This window comes from Aethalodelphis obliquidens, unplaced genomic scaffold (genome assembly GCF_003676395.1).
Source record: "Aethalodelphis obliquidens isolate GAN/ISIS:26980383/991018 unplaced genomic scaffold, ASM367639v1 scaffold6, whole genome shotgun sequence".
NCBI classification, from domain to species: domain Eukaryota; kingdom Metazoa; phylum Chordata; class Mammalia; order Artiodactyla; family Delphinidae; genus Aethalodelphis; species Aethalodelphis obliquidens.
In genome coordinates, this window is record NW_020837950.1 from 74,901,770 (window position 1) to 74,919,148 (window position 17,379).

Sequence of the window (17,379 nt, forward strand, 5' to 3'; positions counted from 1 at the left end):
AGCCCACTCGCCCCCGAGTGCTTCCAGAGTCCCGGCTGCCGCGCCTGCCCCACCCACCCAAGCCTCCCGGCGGCCTTTCAGACTCAGGCCAAGTGGGGACGCGGCCGGGAGGCAGGCGGAGGCGGGCCCAGCCCTGCCCTGGGAGCTTCGCGAGGTGGGCTGCAGGGCAGTCCCCCAACACCCCGTGCTGGCTCATCTTAGCGCTGTGTTCTTTGTTCATCCGAGAGCCAGGCCGTGGTCGGAGGAGAGAGAACCGCGTGGGACCGCTCAGTGATGCGGGGCACCCAGCCAACACCACGAGACCTGATCCCCTCGCAGACCCCCTCACCCAGCGCACAGAGGCGCCCAAGGAGGCGGGCACACGGCGGCCCCACCCTCGTCAACGCACAGCTCCTTGTTAAGAAACCAGAGCAAACGATAAAGCAGCAGCGAGAATTGAAAAGAAACTAAAGCAGAGATGAGCAGCTCCGGGGAAACCGTGGTGAGAGACGCCCTCTTCCCCCCTGGGGGAGAGACTGCAGTGATGCCAGCGCGTTGGGGGAAAATCCGGAATAGGCCTCAGGAGTCCCAGTTTCATGCTCTCTGACCCAGTAATTGCATGGCTGGGAACTCATCCCAAAGACAAGACTAAACACACATTAGTAGAGGGAATGCTTCCTTCACACAGACATTGACTGCAGTCCAGATTTTAGGAGCAAAGACTGAGCCCCTGAGCTGCCAGAAGTTGGCCAGCACGCGTCGAGAGGCCGCGGGGCCCCGGGCAACAGAGTGCGGGTGCACTGGCTTGCCAAGCGTGGTCGGCTGCGGGGCTCCAGGCCCACGCACTGGGGAACACGGCCCCTGCCCTCCCTCCTGCGCTCCCCACACCCCGAGGCGGAAGGGCGCTCTATCAGGGGCTCTGGCCGCGCACTGGCCTGGGGGGGCCACTGCTCCTCTGAGCCTGTCTGCGGCACTTGGTGACGGCGTACGTGGTCTGGGAGGTCGGCCTGTCCCTCTGCCCCTCCTGCCTCAGGCAGCCTGGCCAGGACTGTAGTTCTAGCCCCCGCTGACCAGCAGGCTGAGCCTCACCCGGAGGCAAAGCAGAGACCGCCTGGGCAGAGACCCCTGCCCACACCCCGTGCCCCCGTGTGGCAAAGGACACGCCGGGTGGCGACGGCATCTTCTCCCCGCCTAGGACGCCTCGTGCAACTGTCCTGGGCACAGACCCTCGCTTGTGGCCAGCCTCCTGGCCGCCGAGCCCAGCCTGGGGAGGAAGAGTCCGCGGGCCTGAGAGCGACTCACCCCCACCCCCGCCCCAGCGCCGCCAGGATGGTCACCTTGATGTGCTTGTAGGGTGGGGGCCTGCGCGCGCTCTCCTGCGTTTCTCGGGCTTCCCTTTGAAGCTTGATTTCACGGAAACGAGCTTCGGCTTCTTGCAGTGCTAAAAAGTCAACAATGTGTGAGTGAAAGATTTTAGCAAATCAACACATCCGCCCTTTACGCTCTGCATTTTAACGGTTTAGTCTAAACTTCCATCTCACTGCTAAGTGTTGTCTGCGGTTTCCTTAAGACCAGAGGTGGGCCGCACAGCATCCACACAGACGGGAGCTCGGGGACGCCTGCTGGCTAGAGAACCCGGGGGCAGCTCGGTGGGGCCTCTCGGCGAGGGAGCGCGGCGCGTCCGCCCTCCGCACCTGCCAGCCGACCCTAAGCCCCCACACGCGTCCACGTCCGGCGACCTCCCTTTTGTAACAATCCTTGAGAAAGCTGAGGGGTCAGCTGTGCGGAGGCCCCAGGCGAGCAGAGGGCCCGCGGCCACCTGCCCGGAGGGGGCGAGGGCACAGGCCCCACTTCCCCACCGTCCTCACTTGCCGCCCGTCCCGTCCCCTCTGGTCAACCGAGCGAGACCTGCGTGCCGTCTTCTCTGTCCCCACCCAGGCTGTGGAGTTGGGGGCAGGGCGTCCTGTTGACCTGCCCACACCTGCCCCTCCGGGCACCTGAGTGTCTGCTCATGGGCAAAGGGAGCCCGCAAGCCGGTGCACAAGGCCCGGACCGCAGGCCAGTTTCCTGCACGCCGCCATCTCACGTAAAGGCAAGCGGTAAGGGATTCCTGGAAATTAGTACGCAGATAATTTCTTAAAAATAGCTTTAATGCGTGTTAGTGAAAGTCACCACAGACCAATGTTAGAAAAGTCATTAAACAGTACCTCTTACCCTCTGCTTCAACAAACCAGTCTACAGACCTACTTTTTTCTAACGTAAAGTACAGCCGGAATGCTGAGTCCAGCGTTTTCTACAGAAGTCAAACATTTGGAAGCAGAAATGAGGACTGGCAAGGGCACCCGAGCGCGCTGTCTCCGACCACCTGGGAACCAGCCTCCGTACCGTTTTTGAAGACTCTTCCGATCCCGCTGACCCCCTGGTAGCGGCTGCCCCGGTCCCCCTCCATGTACGGGAACACTCGCGCCTGATGCGTCCAGTAATAATCTTTAGACCCAAAGAAAAACACAGGGAATTCTCCAATCTCGTGCTTCATTTTCTGAATATTTGGGGGAACATTTTTGGGATGGCAAACTTCTGCCGGCCACCATCTATTATAAATATTAAAAACAGGATTCACAGACTCTTCAGAGAGAGTGACAGTAATTTCAATGCGTTAAGTTCTGTAAAGTAAAAGAAGACATTTGAACAAGGAAAGAGGGGCAGGCGCCTCCTCCCACACCTGTAGTTCCCCAGCTTCACCCAGATGATGTCCTGGAAGTGCAGCTTCTTCCCGGCCCTGCAGTCGTTGCAGAACCAGCTGCCGTCGGGCATCTCGATGTTCAGGCAGTCGGGGTGGAAGGCCGCCGGGCAGGACTCGCAGCACAGCAGGCTTCCCCCTGCACAGAGGGCGCCGTTTAGCCCGCCCCCCCCCGCCCGGCTCAGCCCCGCGGCCTTCCCAGTCTACAGCTCTTACCCTCTGACCCTCAGACAGTAGCTTAAAGAGTCACCTGCACGTTAACACAAAGCACGTTTTGTTTTCACCACTAACGATGTCCCACAAGCCTGTGAAACGGTCACAGTTAACTCAGAGCTCCCACGTATGCGACTCTACATGTGCAAGCACGGGGCGGCGGCAGGAGGGTGGAGAGCCAAGGCCCGAAAGGCGCTGCAGCCGGGCCCACCCTCGGCCCTGGGAGCCAGGAGGAGCAGCGCCCTGACCGTCCAGATGGACCCGATGGGAGCGCAGGGCTGGCCGCAGGGGGCTCCTCACCTTTGGAGCACACGAAGCACCAGCTCACGTTGACATGGGCGTGATGCCTCTTGCCCTTCCGGGCAGTGAAGTGGTTCGTGCAGATGACGCTGTTGGACGCGATCACCGAGCATCCCGCCGCCAGACACGCGTCCCCACCATGGTAGGCGACCGGGCATCGGACACACCGCATCATTTTACCTGGAGAAGGGGAGACACCCCAGAGCCCAAGGCACTGAGCAGAGCACCCCAAGGAACCAAGCCTCCACAGGTGTGCAGGGCTGCTGCGGAAATACACTGGAAGCAGTTGATGAACAAAATAACTAGAGTGGGAGGGTAAGGATATTTATTAGACGTCATGAAAACACATTTCCTTAAGGCGACGGTGCTTCTAAACGATGTCAGAAAACCGTTAGGCATTTAAAACGCTGTTTTCTAAAATGAGGTCAACCAGGGTTTCTCGGGGGCCCGCGGGGCCGTCCTGTGCATGGGACGGTGTTTAGCAGCACCCCGGCCTCTACCCGCTGGGCGCCAGCAGATACCCCGCAGCATCTCCAGACACGGCCGTGTGTCCCCTGGAGGGCTGGCTGAGAACCGCTGGCGTCAGGAAGCAGCGGTAACCCGCCACCCCCAATCCCACAGACCTAACGTGACATAACGTCGATGTGACTGGATTTTAAAATATTTTTCTCACACGTGAAGGACCATTAAAGCCAGAACAAACAGAATCCATCAAAATGGCTCAAAGGCCTCCCGCTCCTAAAGCCAGGGATCTTTAAGACGACACTTAGGGCAGGAAGGAAGGAGACTATCAAGAAAGACCCTAACCCCACCCCGTGCGGAGTCAGTGACAGGAGAACCACCAACCGTTCCTCCAAATCCACATCCGGGGGGACAAGCCTGACAGCCCCTGCCTGCCCTCTACGCGCCTAGGACCGTGTCAAACCGGCACGGAGGCTCTCGCTCGTGTCTGTACCTTTCGACGGCCTTGGGTTCGAGGGGTTGGAAGCATGGCAGCTCAGGCAGCTGTGCAGAGGGCAGCGGAAGCCCCGGCTCTCGAACACCGTCAGCGGGAACTTGCGCACGCAGGCCTCGTGGTAGAACTTCCCACACTGTGACACGACGCAGCGCTTGACGTCGGTCTTGCTCTCCTTACACACGAAACACGAGTGAATCCCTGACGGGGTCGGAGGGGCGGAGAGAGGGGCACAGAACAGGACCTGAGCTGCAGCTCCTCGTGGCTGGAGCACCGGCTCCTCCTTCAACCCCGCCGGGATCTGAGCCCCGGCTCTGCCGCAGGGACAGGCTCGTCTGACCAGGCGGCCCAGGCAGGGCGCATTCTCAAACGAGCGAGGAGCTCTGGGGAAGGGGCTCCTCCCAAGAAAGGCTCCCACCCTCCCTCCGAGGGCAGCAGACCAACTGCAGAGGTGCCCCACGGCCGGCCCCGGGGGCTCCCGGGAAGGCTCCGGGTGTCCTCCCGACACGGCACCAGTTGTGAAGAGTCTGGCCAGGGGACGGGAGGTGGGCAGTGACCTCAGCCGAGAGCCGGAGCACACGGCGGGGCGGGGCGGGGCGCGGAGGGGCGGGGCGGGACGGGGCGGGGCGGGGCGGGACGTACCTGAGGTGCACTCGCTGCACGTGAACCTCCCCTCCGGCCTCCGGGAGAGGCCCAGGCAGGCCAGGTGGAAGGCGCCGCAGCAGGGGCCCTCGCACAGCACCAGGCTGCCTGGCTTCTCGCACAGCTGCAGGCGACAGGGGCGCGAGACCAGGTGTGAGAAACAAAACTCCACACGATCCCCCGACCCCCAGGGCTCTGGGGCCCCGGCTGAGGGGTGGGAGGAGGGCCGACGAGGCCGGGCTCCCCGACCGGCTGCTCAGAGGCCGCCCGCCCCTCACCTGACACACGTGCTCCTTCTTGGCGGTCACTCCTCGTTCAGACCTTTTAGACGAGACGGACACTTCGGTCTGGGTTTCGTCCGCACTCTCGTCTGGGGACTCCGGGGGCTCGTCTCCGGGGCCATCCGAGACCTGGGAGGAAAGAGGCGGACGACAGTTCACAGTGGCCGCCAGCAGCCCCGCCAGCTCCCCTCACACGCGGCCACCACTGGTGTCCGTGACAACACACTTGCCGATAAGCTGTGTACAAATTCGGAAACGGGCTCCAACCCGCTTGACTTTTGGTACACAATGTGCGCAAGGGGCACAAGGCTCAACAGCCTCTCCCCATTCCTTAAAAGTGAAGTAACTTTTATGAAAACCCAATTTGGTCTAGTAGGTGACCTAAGACGGGCTTGGGGACCCAGAATCTTGGCTTTTCTTACCCGATCTGCTAAAGGTTCAACTACCTTAAGGGAAGGGAAACAAGTTAACCTCCAACATGCTTTTGTGTCAAGTGCAGGCCTTGGTGGCGCGATCGTGTCACTCCGACCGTGGTCAGACGGTCGGCGACCCGGGACGCGCGTGCTCACCGAGGTCAGGAGCCGGTCTTCCAGACTCATCGCACCCGTAACTGACCGCCCGCCCGTTCGCCTCCCCCCACGGGGACAGGTGGGGAGGGGGCACACGCTGCCGCCTGTGCCCACGGCAGTCCGCGCGACAGGCGGAGAGACGGGGACTCGGAGCAAATGCGGTGACTCACGGGCCGTGTTCCGTCCGTCTCGCCTTCATTTACCAGCGATGAGTGAGGCCGGGCTACAGCCTCCCCTCATCACTGTACACGGCTTTTTCCCTCACTTGACCAGCAATAGCAAATCTTTAAATAGAAATCAATAAATCTTTAGTCAGAAAACTTTCTCATATATAAAATTCAGGTTTGTTTAAAGCCTAAAAACACATTTGGTATTTATCTGATGTTTATCAAATAAATGTTGAAAACTGAATTTTTCAACAGAGCAAACGTATAAGCTGCATTTCCTGCACACCTCAGTAATCACAGCAACCAGTAAGTATGATCTAGGCTTGCTGGTTGCCGGTGAACACAAAGCTAGAAATGGAATCGGGCCACACTGTTTTTTTTAAAAAAAAAAAAACACCAAAAACAAAAGGAACCCCAGCAGGCCATTGACCCAATTCCGTAGCCTCAGCAGTGAAATGTTCCCAGATTTACCTCCCTGAAATTACGGGGAGCAGCAGAAGGAAAAGCCCTGATAAAACAAAGGGGTTTTTGCTGACTCAGAACCTGGTGTTAAAGTGGGCTGACTTTTTCGAGGGATGTGTTGGCTGACTTGGCACCGGTGGCAGGGTGACGGGTGTGTGGGCCACCATGCCAGCCTGGATGCTCTCCTAGGCTTGACAGCGTGAACAGCACTACAGCACAGGTCTCAGCCCGCTGCCGCGAGGCTGCCCAGTGGAGCCCTCCCCTACGGCTCACCTCCTAACCCTCCACACTGACACCCGAAAGAAGGCAGTAAACTGGAAGAATGCTCTGAGTTCAAACCCCAATTCAACGTGTCTGTCAGATGCAGGGTCACAGATGGGGGCGAGCACCTGAGGCGAGTCTGTAGCAGGTGCTGGGGCAGCCGGGCACTGGGAAGGGCAGCAGCCCCGCTGGCCCTGGTCCCACTAGGCCGCCTGAGAACCGAGGCCCAAAGAAAGGGCCTTCACGTGGGCTCCAGGGAAGAGCCCGGTGCCCGACCCACCAACCCAGGTTCTTCCCTCAACGTGGCTGCAACAAATTTAAAAGCTAAAAAAAAAAAAAGAAAAAAAAAGAAAAAGAAAAAAGAAAAAAAAAAAGGAAAAAAGAGAAAGAAAAAATGCACGGAGAGAAAGACAGAAAACACAGACCAGTCCTGGGTCAAAGGAAGGAACAGCACCTTTTATTTAAGATTTACAGAAAAAGTGAGCACGTTTCCACTTGGAGATATTTCCTAAATTAACAAAGTCTGGTTTGAGGAAATAAACACTGAATACATATTTTGAATGGAAGTATAAATGTTCACGACACACACAAGGCGCATGTCCTGATGGGTCTAAGATACACACACAGCATCAGACCTTACAACAGCACAGTCCGTGACGGGCGCGGGAGGGTCCAGCTTCCATCCCACCGCACCCCTTCCCCGCGACTCAGCGGACCCCTAGCACGCGGCCGGCCGGGGGTCTGAGGGCAGAGCGGGCGGGCACCTGGCTCCGGCTGCAGGCTCCACCTCCACGTGCACCAGGGGCCGGTACTTACTCGGAGATGCGTTTGTGAAAGCGACACATTCACCTGCACGGTCCCAACACAGTCCCAAATCTCAGGCTACGACCTCTACGGTCTATTCCATATCCAATAGGATGCATTCGGAAAGAGAAAAACGCAGTGACTGAGTGGACGGACGCGGACTGCCGGGCACTTCCCGCCGCGCCCGAATCCGCCAGAGCCATGCCTGCGGCTGCGCGACCAGCAGCTTAGCTCCTGACTTTCCAGTTTCCTCCAGTCTGAAAATACTCTACTCTACTCAGTATGTGACAGCACGGAACTGCCCGTTTGCCTCAGAAATACATTCCTCTACGGGCAGAGAATGTGGTCTCCGTGATCATTACAGGGATTTTTCAGGATGATTATTAACGAACATAATGTAACCTAGTGAACACATTTAAACCGACTTCGAGAAGCGACTCGTGCGCATCCCAGGCAGGTCCCTCCCTGCCGGGGCTGGAGAGCAGTCCCCTACGCCTCGGACAGAGTTACAGTGAGGTTCAAATCTTTTAACAAAACACATCCCTTCACAAGTTGAACACTACATCATTTTTAAAATACAATTACAGACCTTGAACAACAGATATTTCTATAAACCAACATTACTTTTATGTTTAAGTTACGCTTTTGTAAAGGAAGAAACAGATAACTAGAAGTGTGTTCACATAGGATTTTGGATTGACAAATGATACGAATCCTGTGCCCAGGAGATTTAATGAGCTTAAAGTCAAAAGACTAATCTCAAACAGGTCTTCCAAGTTAATATCACAGTGAAATATTAGGGTGGGATTAAAGTAATTTGTAAATTAGTCATTCATCACCTGAAATACTACAATTCAAACAAAAGTTATTGAACTGTATTAAAGCAACCCCTCTAGATGACACAGCTCGACCCTTCCTAGCTGCCCCTAAAGTCCAGGTCTGAGTCATGGGAACACACCCTGGCACTATCCTCACACCCACCTTCTAACCAGGCAGCTCCTGTGAGAGCCGACAGCCCCAGGAGGTGACAGTGAGAACCACGTGGTGACCAGGCAGGCCGTGGGGCTGCTGTTCCAGACGCAAGGCCAGCCCTCGTCACAGATAAAATGAGTCTCTAAAATGTCCTATCAACCCAACATTGTCCCAACTGTGTCCCCAGCGGGGGCTGTCCCACAGAGAGTGGGCTAGAGAGGGGAGCTGGGGAGGGGCCAGCGCTGAGCGACCCACCCCACCCCCACTGATGGGCCGGGCTGCCCTCCCCAGCCTCAGCCGTTTCTGGAAGGTGCAATATGCCCCAGACGGTTAGCACATGCTTCGAAACACATGCCAAAGAATTATATGCAAAACCCCAACACCTACATTCAGGCCAGAAAACACTGTAGCCATGGATCTACCAGGTAACCAGGTAGCTACAAAGGCATCTCACAAGATGAGGCCTGTCTGGTTCCTGAACAGACACTGAGCAGGCGGGAGGGCCCCCCAGGGTGTCCTCGCTGGTGGAAATGCCCAAAGTGAGTGGCCCCTGACCCTGGCAGTACAAGCAACAAGATGGAGGGATGCAAGGCATGTGTTTGTTACCTGCAAAGGACACCCAACTTCCCATCACTGGCAAGCAAATCAGCACTAATTTCTAATATTCTAGGTAAAACAGCAAAAACAGTACTTAAAAGGATGAAAATCAATTTCACTGACCAAAAATCCTAAAATATACAAGAGTCAGCATATTTCTTAAAAAAAAAAAAAAAGGAAAGCCAATCATAGATTTGAGAGCATTTTGAGAAACCTTTTCTAATAAGATAGTGATATTTCGGTTCTTTCAGCAGAAGACTGTAATTTAGATTCATAATCTAAAAGATAAAACTGAGTCCTCAACAACTACTACTTCTGTTCACAGGTTTCTAAAAGCCGAGGTGGTGAAGCTATTGATTTTAAAGCAGAAATGCTAGTTCCACACTAAGTCAAGGCCGCTCTCACACGTCCACAAACAAACGACCAGCTGTGACCAGAACAACCTTCAACGTGAACTAACACCTGAAAGGAGCAGAGGAGCTTCAGAAAGGAGCTGAGTCAGAAACAACCAAATGGAAAAGGGATCGGGCACACTTGCCGAAGTCACAGTGACTGTCCTCCCCAGCTCCCCTTTCAGACAGGAGTCCCTCCTGGGCCGGGGCTGGGGGGGTGCCTTCTTGCCCACCTTGGGCCGCACGAGGCCTCGCCCAAGCCAGCCAAGAGTCACCCTCCAGGCAAGCACTGCTCCTTCTACTGGACTCATCAAATGGACAGAGGACGCTCCTTTATATAAAACACTGAAATGATGAACAAAATCTCAGCTCTTCATCTGCCACAGTGGGCCCAACGTCCAGGCTTTTGGTGGAGAACCCTAATTTTAAGCCCACACCTGGGCACCTTTTATGTTTTCGGAAGTGGATGCTAATTTACAGTCTGGCTTTTCGTTAGAACATTTCTAAGACAGACTCGATAGGTATGAGAGTCACCCCCAGTCTGGCCACGCTCACACAACCCAGACCTAACCCTGGGGGAGCAGACCAGGGCCCAGGAGACCGAGAGGGGCGGCAAACCTCGCCTTTCTGCTGTCCTCTCCTCCGGTGTATTCAGCTGCTCCCGTCCCCTACCACGGCAACCTCTTGAAATGGCCAACCCCCCCCCCCCCCGCCCCCGCCGTCCCACTCCCCGGCCCTGAGCACTCCACTTGAAACGTTCCTGTGGTTCTGCGTGGACTTCCCATGAAAACCACGGCATCAAGCACAGCTAACGCTGGGACGGGGACCTCACAGAGACCACCCGGGAGCAGGCTAACCCTCCCACACTCACACACGGCAAAAAGCCACCCTTTTGCCTTACGTTTCTGAAACTCTGCTTCCTTGTGAAACTTCACTTAGGTTTCTTGTCGGTTTTTAGGAATATCCTCTTTAAAACAGTGAGGCTACTTTCAGTTGGGAGGTATAAATGCGCGAGATGCTGAAGAGAGGGCTGAGAGGCAGCCACCTGAGTCCCCCACAGCTGAAGACTCTGGGAAAGGTGTACAAGGAGACAGGAGTCCGGGGCGGCAGTGGGAGCAGCTCTACCCAACACGGCACGGGCCCAGGGGGGCCGCTCCGGTACCGCGGGCTACCTTCATCTCTGGAACAGCTACCATCTCAGCTTCTGTACACTCAGACTAGTGTCCGCCTGTGGCCTCCCGTTTTGTTCCAGAGGCCCTCCTCGCAGCCACCTCCCCACCAGGCCCAAGCGTGGCACGTGGAAGGAGCGGTCACGGCAGTGACTCTGTGCATGATATAGCCAGTCACCTCAACAACTGTCAGCTCAAATGACCAAAGACCAGGGTGAATCAGCGTTACTTTGACCTTAGGAAATGAAGACGTTCCACGCTAAACAGCAGCGTAATGAATCTGTACTCCTGCAGACAAACTACTGCCTGACCCTAAGCTCTTTCAAAGCAGGAGCCCCTTCCACTCCCCTCCTTCGGGAAGCTGTGGGCAGGCCCTCTCGGGAACTCTGCCCCCCACCAGCACTCCTCAGCGAGACCACAACAATGCTGACTACATCTGCCTCTGCCTGCAGGGCACCTTCCCGCCTGCCTTGGGATGAGCTCCCCCCCAACCAGCGCTGAGACACACTGCGTCGCCCCCTCCCCCTCTCCTGCACTCACCCCTATTTACTCAGCTGAGGCTAAGTCTACGCTGCTCCTGTGGACACAGCATCGAGTCATCCCCATCAAAAAGGAAGGCGCCCCTTTCTCTGCTGGCTCCTAACCCACCCATCACGTGTCGGTCGCTGGCTAGCTACCAACTCAAAATCCATCATGCCATAATTTCAAACAAGTCTCTTAATCCTGACTGTCAAAGGCCTTCCAGGCTCGAGTCTTTACTTTGGGTAATGGCTTCTTGAACTAGGGTCATTTTTACACCACCGTTCTTCCACATTTTAAAATTTAGTGACTGGTTCTCTGAGAACCCTCATCAGTCCCGAGCTCCTCCACGTCCCTTAGGGACAGCGTGACTGAGGCCGTCCTGGAGGCCCCGTGTCCACGGAGTCTGAGCAGAGTCGCGCCCCCAGCCACCGTCCTGTACCCGGAAGCATCAGTCAAGCCCGGCGTGTGCCGCTTCTAGGGTTACTTTATCCCCACGCGCACAGTGCAGGCAAGAGGATTGCTTTTCATGCCGAAGCAAAATTTATACTTTTGGATAAAAATGGAATGATGGTGATTTTATTATTTTTATTGTTATAACCATTATTGTCACAATAGCGAACCACTAAGTCCTTGCAAGGCGCCAGGCACCCCAAGTGTTTTACATGCGTTACACTACTTAATGGTTTAGAACACAAGTATTAGTGAGAAACTCTCATTAAAGGAAAAACACACCTGAAGAGTCCACTCGGAATGAACCGAGTGCTACCGGCCTGGTAACGTGAAGAGCCCTCCCGCCTCTATGACCTGAAGGGCACGGAGGCCTTTCCTCACCATGCAAACATGCGGACACCCTGGGGCACACCAGGTGGTCACCCAAGATTGAGACATTTAATATAATGGCTCATGTTCTACAAAAGCAACCAATGAAGAGGTTGGTGTAAATAACCTGATTATAGGACCCCCCCCCGGATAAGGGTTATTGAATCAAAAGAGTTAAATGGTTCACAATGATACTGTAAATGACATTTTTTTCCTACAAATTTACTATAGCTAGTGTCATAGTAAAACTGTTTAGTAAAAAAAGACAGAATCAAAAGTCTTCCTGCCTTTTATGTTGGAAATTAGTTCACTATCTACAGGATTGAATACATTCCATTAGCAATGAGAACAGTCAACGAGGACTCTTTTTAATGTGTGCTGTTTGTTCATTTTTGAAGGTACAGGTGCTGACATTTTTTTCAATAAAAATTCAGTTAAGTTATGAACTAGAGGAGAAAAACGACCTCTAACAGGATGAACCTCTTCAGTGTGCTGTCCTTGTCACACGCCCAGGACAGCCCCTGATCGAGGGCATCCTTTCAACTTGAAATCTACATTGACCACTGGAATATGAATGTGTTTCTGTTATGAGATGAATGTGATTGGTTAAATGGCCTTGATTAGGTATCTTACCTTGGTCTTAAAATTTGTTATCTGTTTTCTTCATTGTATGTGTTATTAATACCAGTAAAAACAGATTATCACACATCTTCCATAACTGATTGTGAAAGGAATGCCACTGAGTGTGCACGATGACACGCCGCCTGCAGCAGACATCTTGGAAAATTACATCATTTTAAGTGCAGTACAGAGCAGCTGAGTTCAAATCCAACTTGGCTGGTGTGGGCTCCCATAAAAGCTGTTACCAGTAAAGGCGAAAAAAATAAGAATTTGCTCTACTAAGGGAATAAGAAATGAAATTACAAAACACTTAAATCACATTAATTACTTCCCAGGCCTTTGTCATGCAAGTGTGTGATTTTAATCTGTCCTCCTCATTAGGGGATGCAGTACTACTATGGAATAACTATTCTAATGTAAGGTTTTATTGATCACATATACCTTGTGTGAGAGGAATTTAGACCACAACATGACCTAAAATGTCTTGAAACACCAACCCTATGAAAATTCCTTATTTTAATCAATGGTGTTGAAAGGAGAGAATATAAACATGCAAAGGGCATGTGACTCACCCCGAATAAGGGGCCAGTCTGAACCCTGCACACAGCAGCCCCATGGTCGCCCAGTGCCCACCAGAACCGGACCTAGCGGCTTCTAGAATGTTTCTTTACAACACTGCGCTTTGTCTCTCGTGCTAAAAGGCACTTAGCCTGGCAGACGTCGTAAATGTGCACTGTAGTTCAGTAGTGTTAACACAGAAACAGACAAGCCTTCTTGTTCACCTAAAGCGGTTTTAATAAAAATGAACTCTAATGTGAGATTTATATAAACTGCACAAAAGTGGCCTGATAGAAAAAGCCTAGTAACTTAAATGTTTTTATGTAAGGAACAGAATGCACACTATAGAATCTATGTACCACCTTCAAGATGCAAAATGGTGTATGATTTTAATGTATTTAATATAAATGTATTTAATAATCTACTTCTGAAGTTCTAAAGAATTAAAAATCAATTAAGCCTAATGATTGTAAAATGCTTCATCTAAGTCTTCCCAAGTTCAGAACAAATGTCTAAGCCAGGAAGATGAAACTCATCCTGGTCAAAACCAATGTCAGACCGTCAGGTGTGTCTGACAAACATGTTTCACCCTCTAGCCGCCATCCTGGCCCCACGGTGAGCTGCTCTAGATCCACGCCTCTAACCCACACGACTCACGACCAGGAACAACAGACAAGATCCCAGCGGCCTCAGTGTTTTTCTTTTGATGGTATCTGACAGCAGTGGAAGTAAAAACTCCACCAAATACGTGGGCCAAAATATGATGCCAGAAAAACTCATTAAAAAGTGTTTTAAACAAACTGCCTTAAGTGACAGGGTCTGTGGAACTGAAACTTTTAGTATTCCTCTTTAGAACTGCAGACCACCTTTTATTTAACTTTTTAGGATACTAATCTGAACTTGGACAAGAAAACTAGGAAAAACGTTTTGTATAGAATTTGCCTTTTCATGTCTCAGTAAGCTCCCAGGAGCTCAGCGAATTCTTCCTGTGTTGTCTTGACCGTGCCCAAATGTAAGAAATGTTCAGTTACCTACACCCACTAAGACTGGCCGAGAGCACCACCCCACACCGCCCCGAGGCCCCTGCACGCCTGCGAGAGCAGAAGCCCACCCCCGAAGGCCCGGCCCCCTCTAATGGGCATAAGCAGCTGATGCTGAGAGAGCAGGGGACACCCCGTCCCCACCATGGACCACAGTGGAGACCACATCAGAAGTGCCGCCTTCTGACCCACTCCCTGCCTCACTACCCTGTTCCGAAAAAGCCCAAGGTGAGCATCTCTTCACAGATAGTCTAAAAACAGGACTCACGTCTACAATGAGAAGAAGAATCACAGGGAACAAAATAACAAGAAATTAAGACTCGACAACAAGCTCCTTGGGTAGTCTCTACAGCTGGGAATCCCAGACTCCCTCTGGACAAAAAAGGGCCATACCTACATTCTGAGGCTGCTTTTCATTTTGTTTTTATTAACGGCAAAGACTTCAGATTTGATGATGCTCTAGATGTCATGATACAGTGAAGTGTGAGAGACTCAAACAGCTACAATTTCACTAGCGGATACTTTCCGAGTCCAGAAAAGAGAAGTCACATTACCACGGCAGTCCTGACTCACCTCGACACTCAGGGACCTAAAAACATGCCAGAATTTAAAGGACCAAAGCTGTGGACCCAAAGTCACGGAAGGCACAAGGCACGTGCACAGCGTGTGGGCCCCGCCATCCCGCTGCGTGAGCACACCAGCCCCGCGGGCAGCCCCGCTCACGCTGTCAGGTTAGGACCGGGTGAAAAATCACAGAACCAACATCTTGAAGACAGATTTCAAGCACAATTAAAAGCATCAATACTGAAGTACAGCCACGTACATTTACGCATACACCGTGTGTGTGTGTATTTCTCTCTGAAACAGACACGGCTCAGAGCACCTAACCTCCCTGCGTCTGTGGAGAACACCCGTGTCACGCTGATTAAGCCTGCCCTTTATCACACTTCAGTGTGGGGAGCTAAGCGGCCTCTGTGTGCGTGCGTGGTGGTCACTATTATTATGAGTTTACCTCGTTCTCAGTTAAGGACGCGGAAGGAGAGGAGCTTTTGCTGAAGGCGAGCGACGCAGACGCCGCTGCGGGGGCCCGGTGCCGCTTCTTCAGGGGTTTGCAGGCGTCAGACAGATGTTTTGTGGCTGTAAGATAATTTTGGTTTATAAAGTAAAGTTTGAAACCTTAAACCCTCAATCTCTTTCCTGCTTTAAAAGTACCCCGCTAATAAATGAAGTTTCTGAAGATGGATTTTCTGGGCTTAACTTTTTGTTGTGGAAAAATCAGGGCTGATGAGCTGGACAGTGAACTCCCACGTCCCCCTGCCCGGTCCCCAAACCCACGCCTGGGCCACACCAGTCTACCCACGCCTGGTGCCACGTCCCCTACCCCGCCCCCAAAGCCCCGCCTGGGCCACACCAGTCCACCCAAGCCTGATGTCAGGTCCCCCTGCCCGGCCCCCAACCCACCACCTGGGCCACACCAGTCCACCCACGCCTGGCGCCGCGTCCCCCTGCCGGCTCTTCTGCAGCAGATCCCAGGCATGTGGTTTTACCCATGGGAAGCTAGAGCGCCTCTGCACGTAAGGTCTGAATGCGGCCACAACAGCACTATCACACTTAAAAGTAACAACCCTTTCTATCATCAAATGTTCACTCAGTGTTCAAATTGTTCACAAACGTCTGTTTTTTTAAAACAGTCTGTTCAATTAATTTTTAAAAACCAGTACAGCTCTTTATGCAAAATAAGGGAAACAGAGCCATTTCCAATCTTCACTTACTCTGAATTTTATTTTCCTTTCTTATTATGATTTGGAGATGGTAAGCTTTCTTTAATGAACTACCAGACAGATACATCAAAAAGATAATTAATGAAAAGGTAAAAAGTGACCTGATTCCCCCTTCATTGTTTTGACAGTTATTTTTCACAAACATTTTAAGCTAGTTTCTTCAACATGTAGAACAGAAATAACCAGTCATTACTTTTGCTTTTTAGCTAATATACATGGAGAAGTGGGTACTAAAAACAGTGGGATTTACAGCAACAACTGGTACCATCAAGTCAGAAACCTGGACATTTCTGATCCGAATCACTTCTCTAATATAATTTAAACTGAAAACAATACAGCCAAGTAGAAGTCAGCAGAAGAGTGACCTCAATGACACTTGCTGACCATGAAAACAACTTCACACTAAAGCACTTCACCCTTAACCGCATGAGAACCTCCTCCCACCGCCCCCTCTAGGTCCCAGCTTCCTGCTCACACGCTCATCCCTGGCTCCACCACCCCCCCCAGGGGGGCTCCCCGAGGACAGGACCAGGCCGGCCGCCCACCGCCAGCCCAGGGGACCTGGAAGGAGCGCCGCCCACATTACCTGCCTGGCTCTTGAGCGAGGAGGCTGCCTCGATGGCCTTGCAAGAGCCTGTGCGGGATGTTTTGTCTGTGAACGTCTCTCTCTGTTATAAAAGGGGGGTTGGGGGGGGGGGGGCGAAGGGAGGAAAGAAGGAAGGGAGAACAAAGAAAAAGAAAAAGGAAAGAAAGGGGAAAAGTCTCCAATGTGAACGAACACAGGCTGCTGAAAAGCCGTGTGACAGAAACGTCTTCCTGCGGAGGCGTGCTCTGCACAGTCAGCGACTGTGGCCGCCCAGCTGACACCCTCTCCGTCACTGGGCCGATCCTCCCCTGCCCACCCGCCCCACTCTGACAGCTGCTGGGAGGGAGGGGCAGGGGCCAGGCCAACCCTGACCTAACCAGCCACTCTGAGAACCTGGAATGAGGCTCCTCGACATGCTACCAACCGTCCTCTGGGTTCAGAGTGCAGCGAACCGGAGGGAGCGCCACTTCTGCCCTAGGGGAGCCCAGTCCATGAGGAGTGCGCCCGGTTCGCTCCAGCCCACCAGGCGGACCATTTCCAATCCTGAGATGAGCCCCAGACAAAGCTCACAAACCGAGACCATCCGGAAGCACATTTCACGACAGGAAACAGCGCACACACGAAGCTGCCACGAAGACGGCCTAGCCCTCAGGGTTCCAACAATGCAGTCTGGACAGCACTGGGGCACCACTGCCTCACAGCCACCTGCCGCCCAGGAGGCCGAGTTTGCCCCGGACTCCAGCAGGGATGGGCCACAAGACCGGGGACAAGGTAACAGGTGCCCAGCACTGGGAATGCCACCTGGCCCATCCAAGTGCTCAAAGCATATTAGGAATTATACCTGACATGGCTTATCAGCTTGGGTTTATAAAAATCAAACTCAACACTACTCTCTTGAAAAATCATCTGCTATTTCCTGAGCTACTAGTTAGTAAAATTTCTGTCTAGC

At 53.1% G+C, this 17,379-nt stretch overlaps 1 protein-coding gene across 11 annotated transcripts in view; it reads right to left on the reverse strand.

Moving 5' to 3' along the window:
- The window catches only part of NSD2 (nuclear receptor binding SET domain protein 2), a 76,414-nt gene that overhangs the window by 12,430 nt on the left and 46,605 nt on the right, over positions 1 to 17,379 (reverse strand). For 3 of the 11 annotated variants that reach the window (XM_027103933.1, XM_027103934.1, XM_027103936.1), the window contains 9 exons: positions 16,431 to 16,512; positions 15,076 to 15,200; positions 5,108 to 5,239; positions 4,830 to 4,953; positions 4,188 to 4,388; positions 3,233 to 3,412; positions 2,702 to 2,858; positions 2,365 to 2,570; positions 1,317 to 1,420 (listed from right to left, as the gene is read on the reverse strand). In XM_027103933.1, coding sequence (XP_026959734.1) covers positions 1,317 to 1,420; positions 2,365 to 2,570; positions 2,702 to 2,858; positions 3,233 to 3,412; positions 4,188 to 4,388; positions 4,830 to 4,953; positions 5,108 to 5,239; positions 15,076 to 15,200; positions 16,431 to 16,512 — 1,311 coding nt within the window. Of the gene's footprint in view, positions 1 to 1,303; positions 2,571 to 2,701; positions 2,859 to 3,232; positions 3,413 to 4,187; positions 4,389 to 4,829; positions 4,954 to 5,107; positions 5,240 to 5,823; positions 5,964 to 7,004; positions 12,704 to 13,465; positions 14,653 to 15,075; positions 15,201 to 16,430; positions 16,513 to 17,379 lie in introns of those variants that run through there. The other 8 variants (XR_003432315.1, XM_027103935.1, XM_027103937.1 and 5 more) reach the window with 8 other exon arrangements.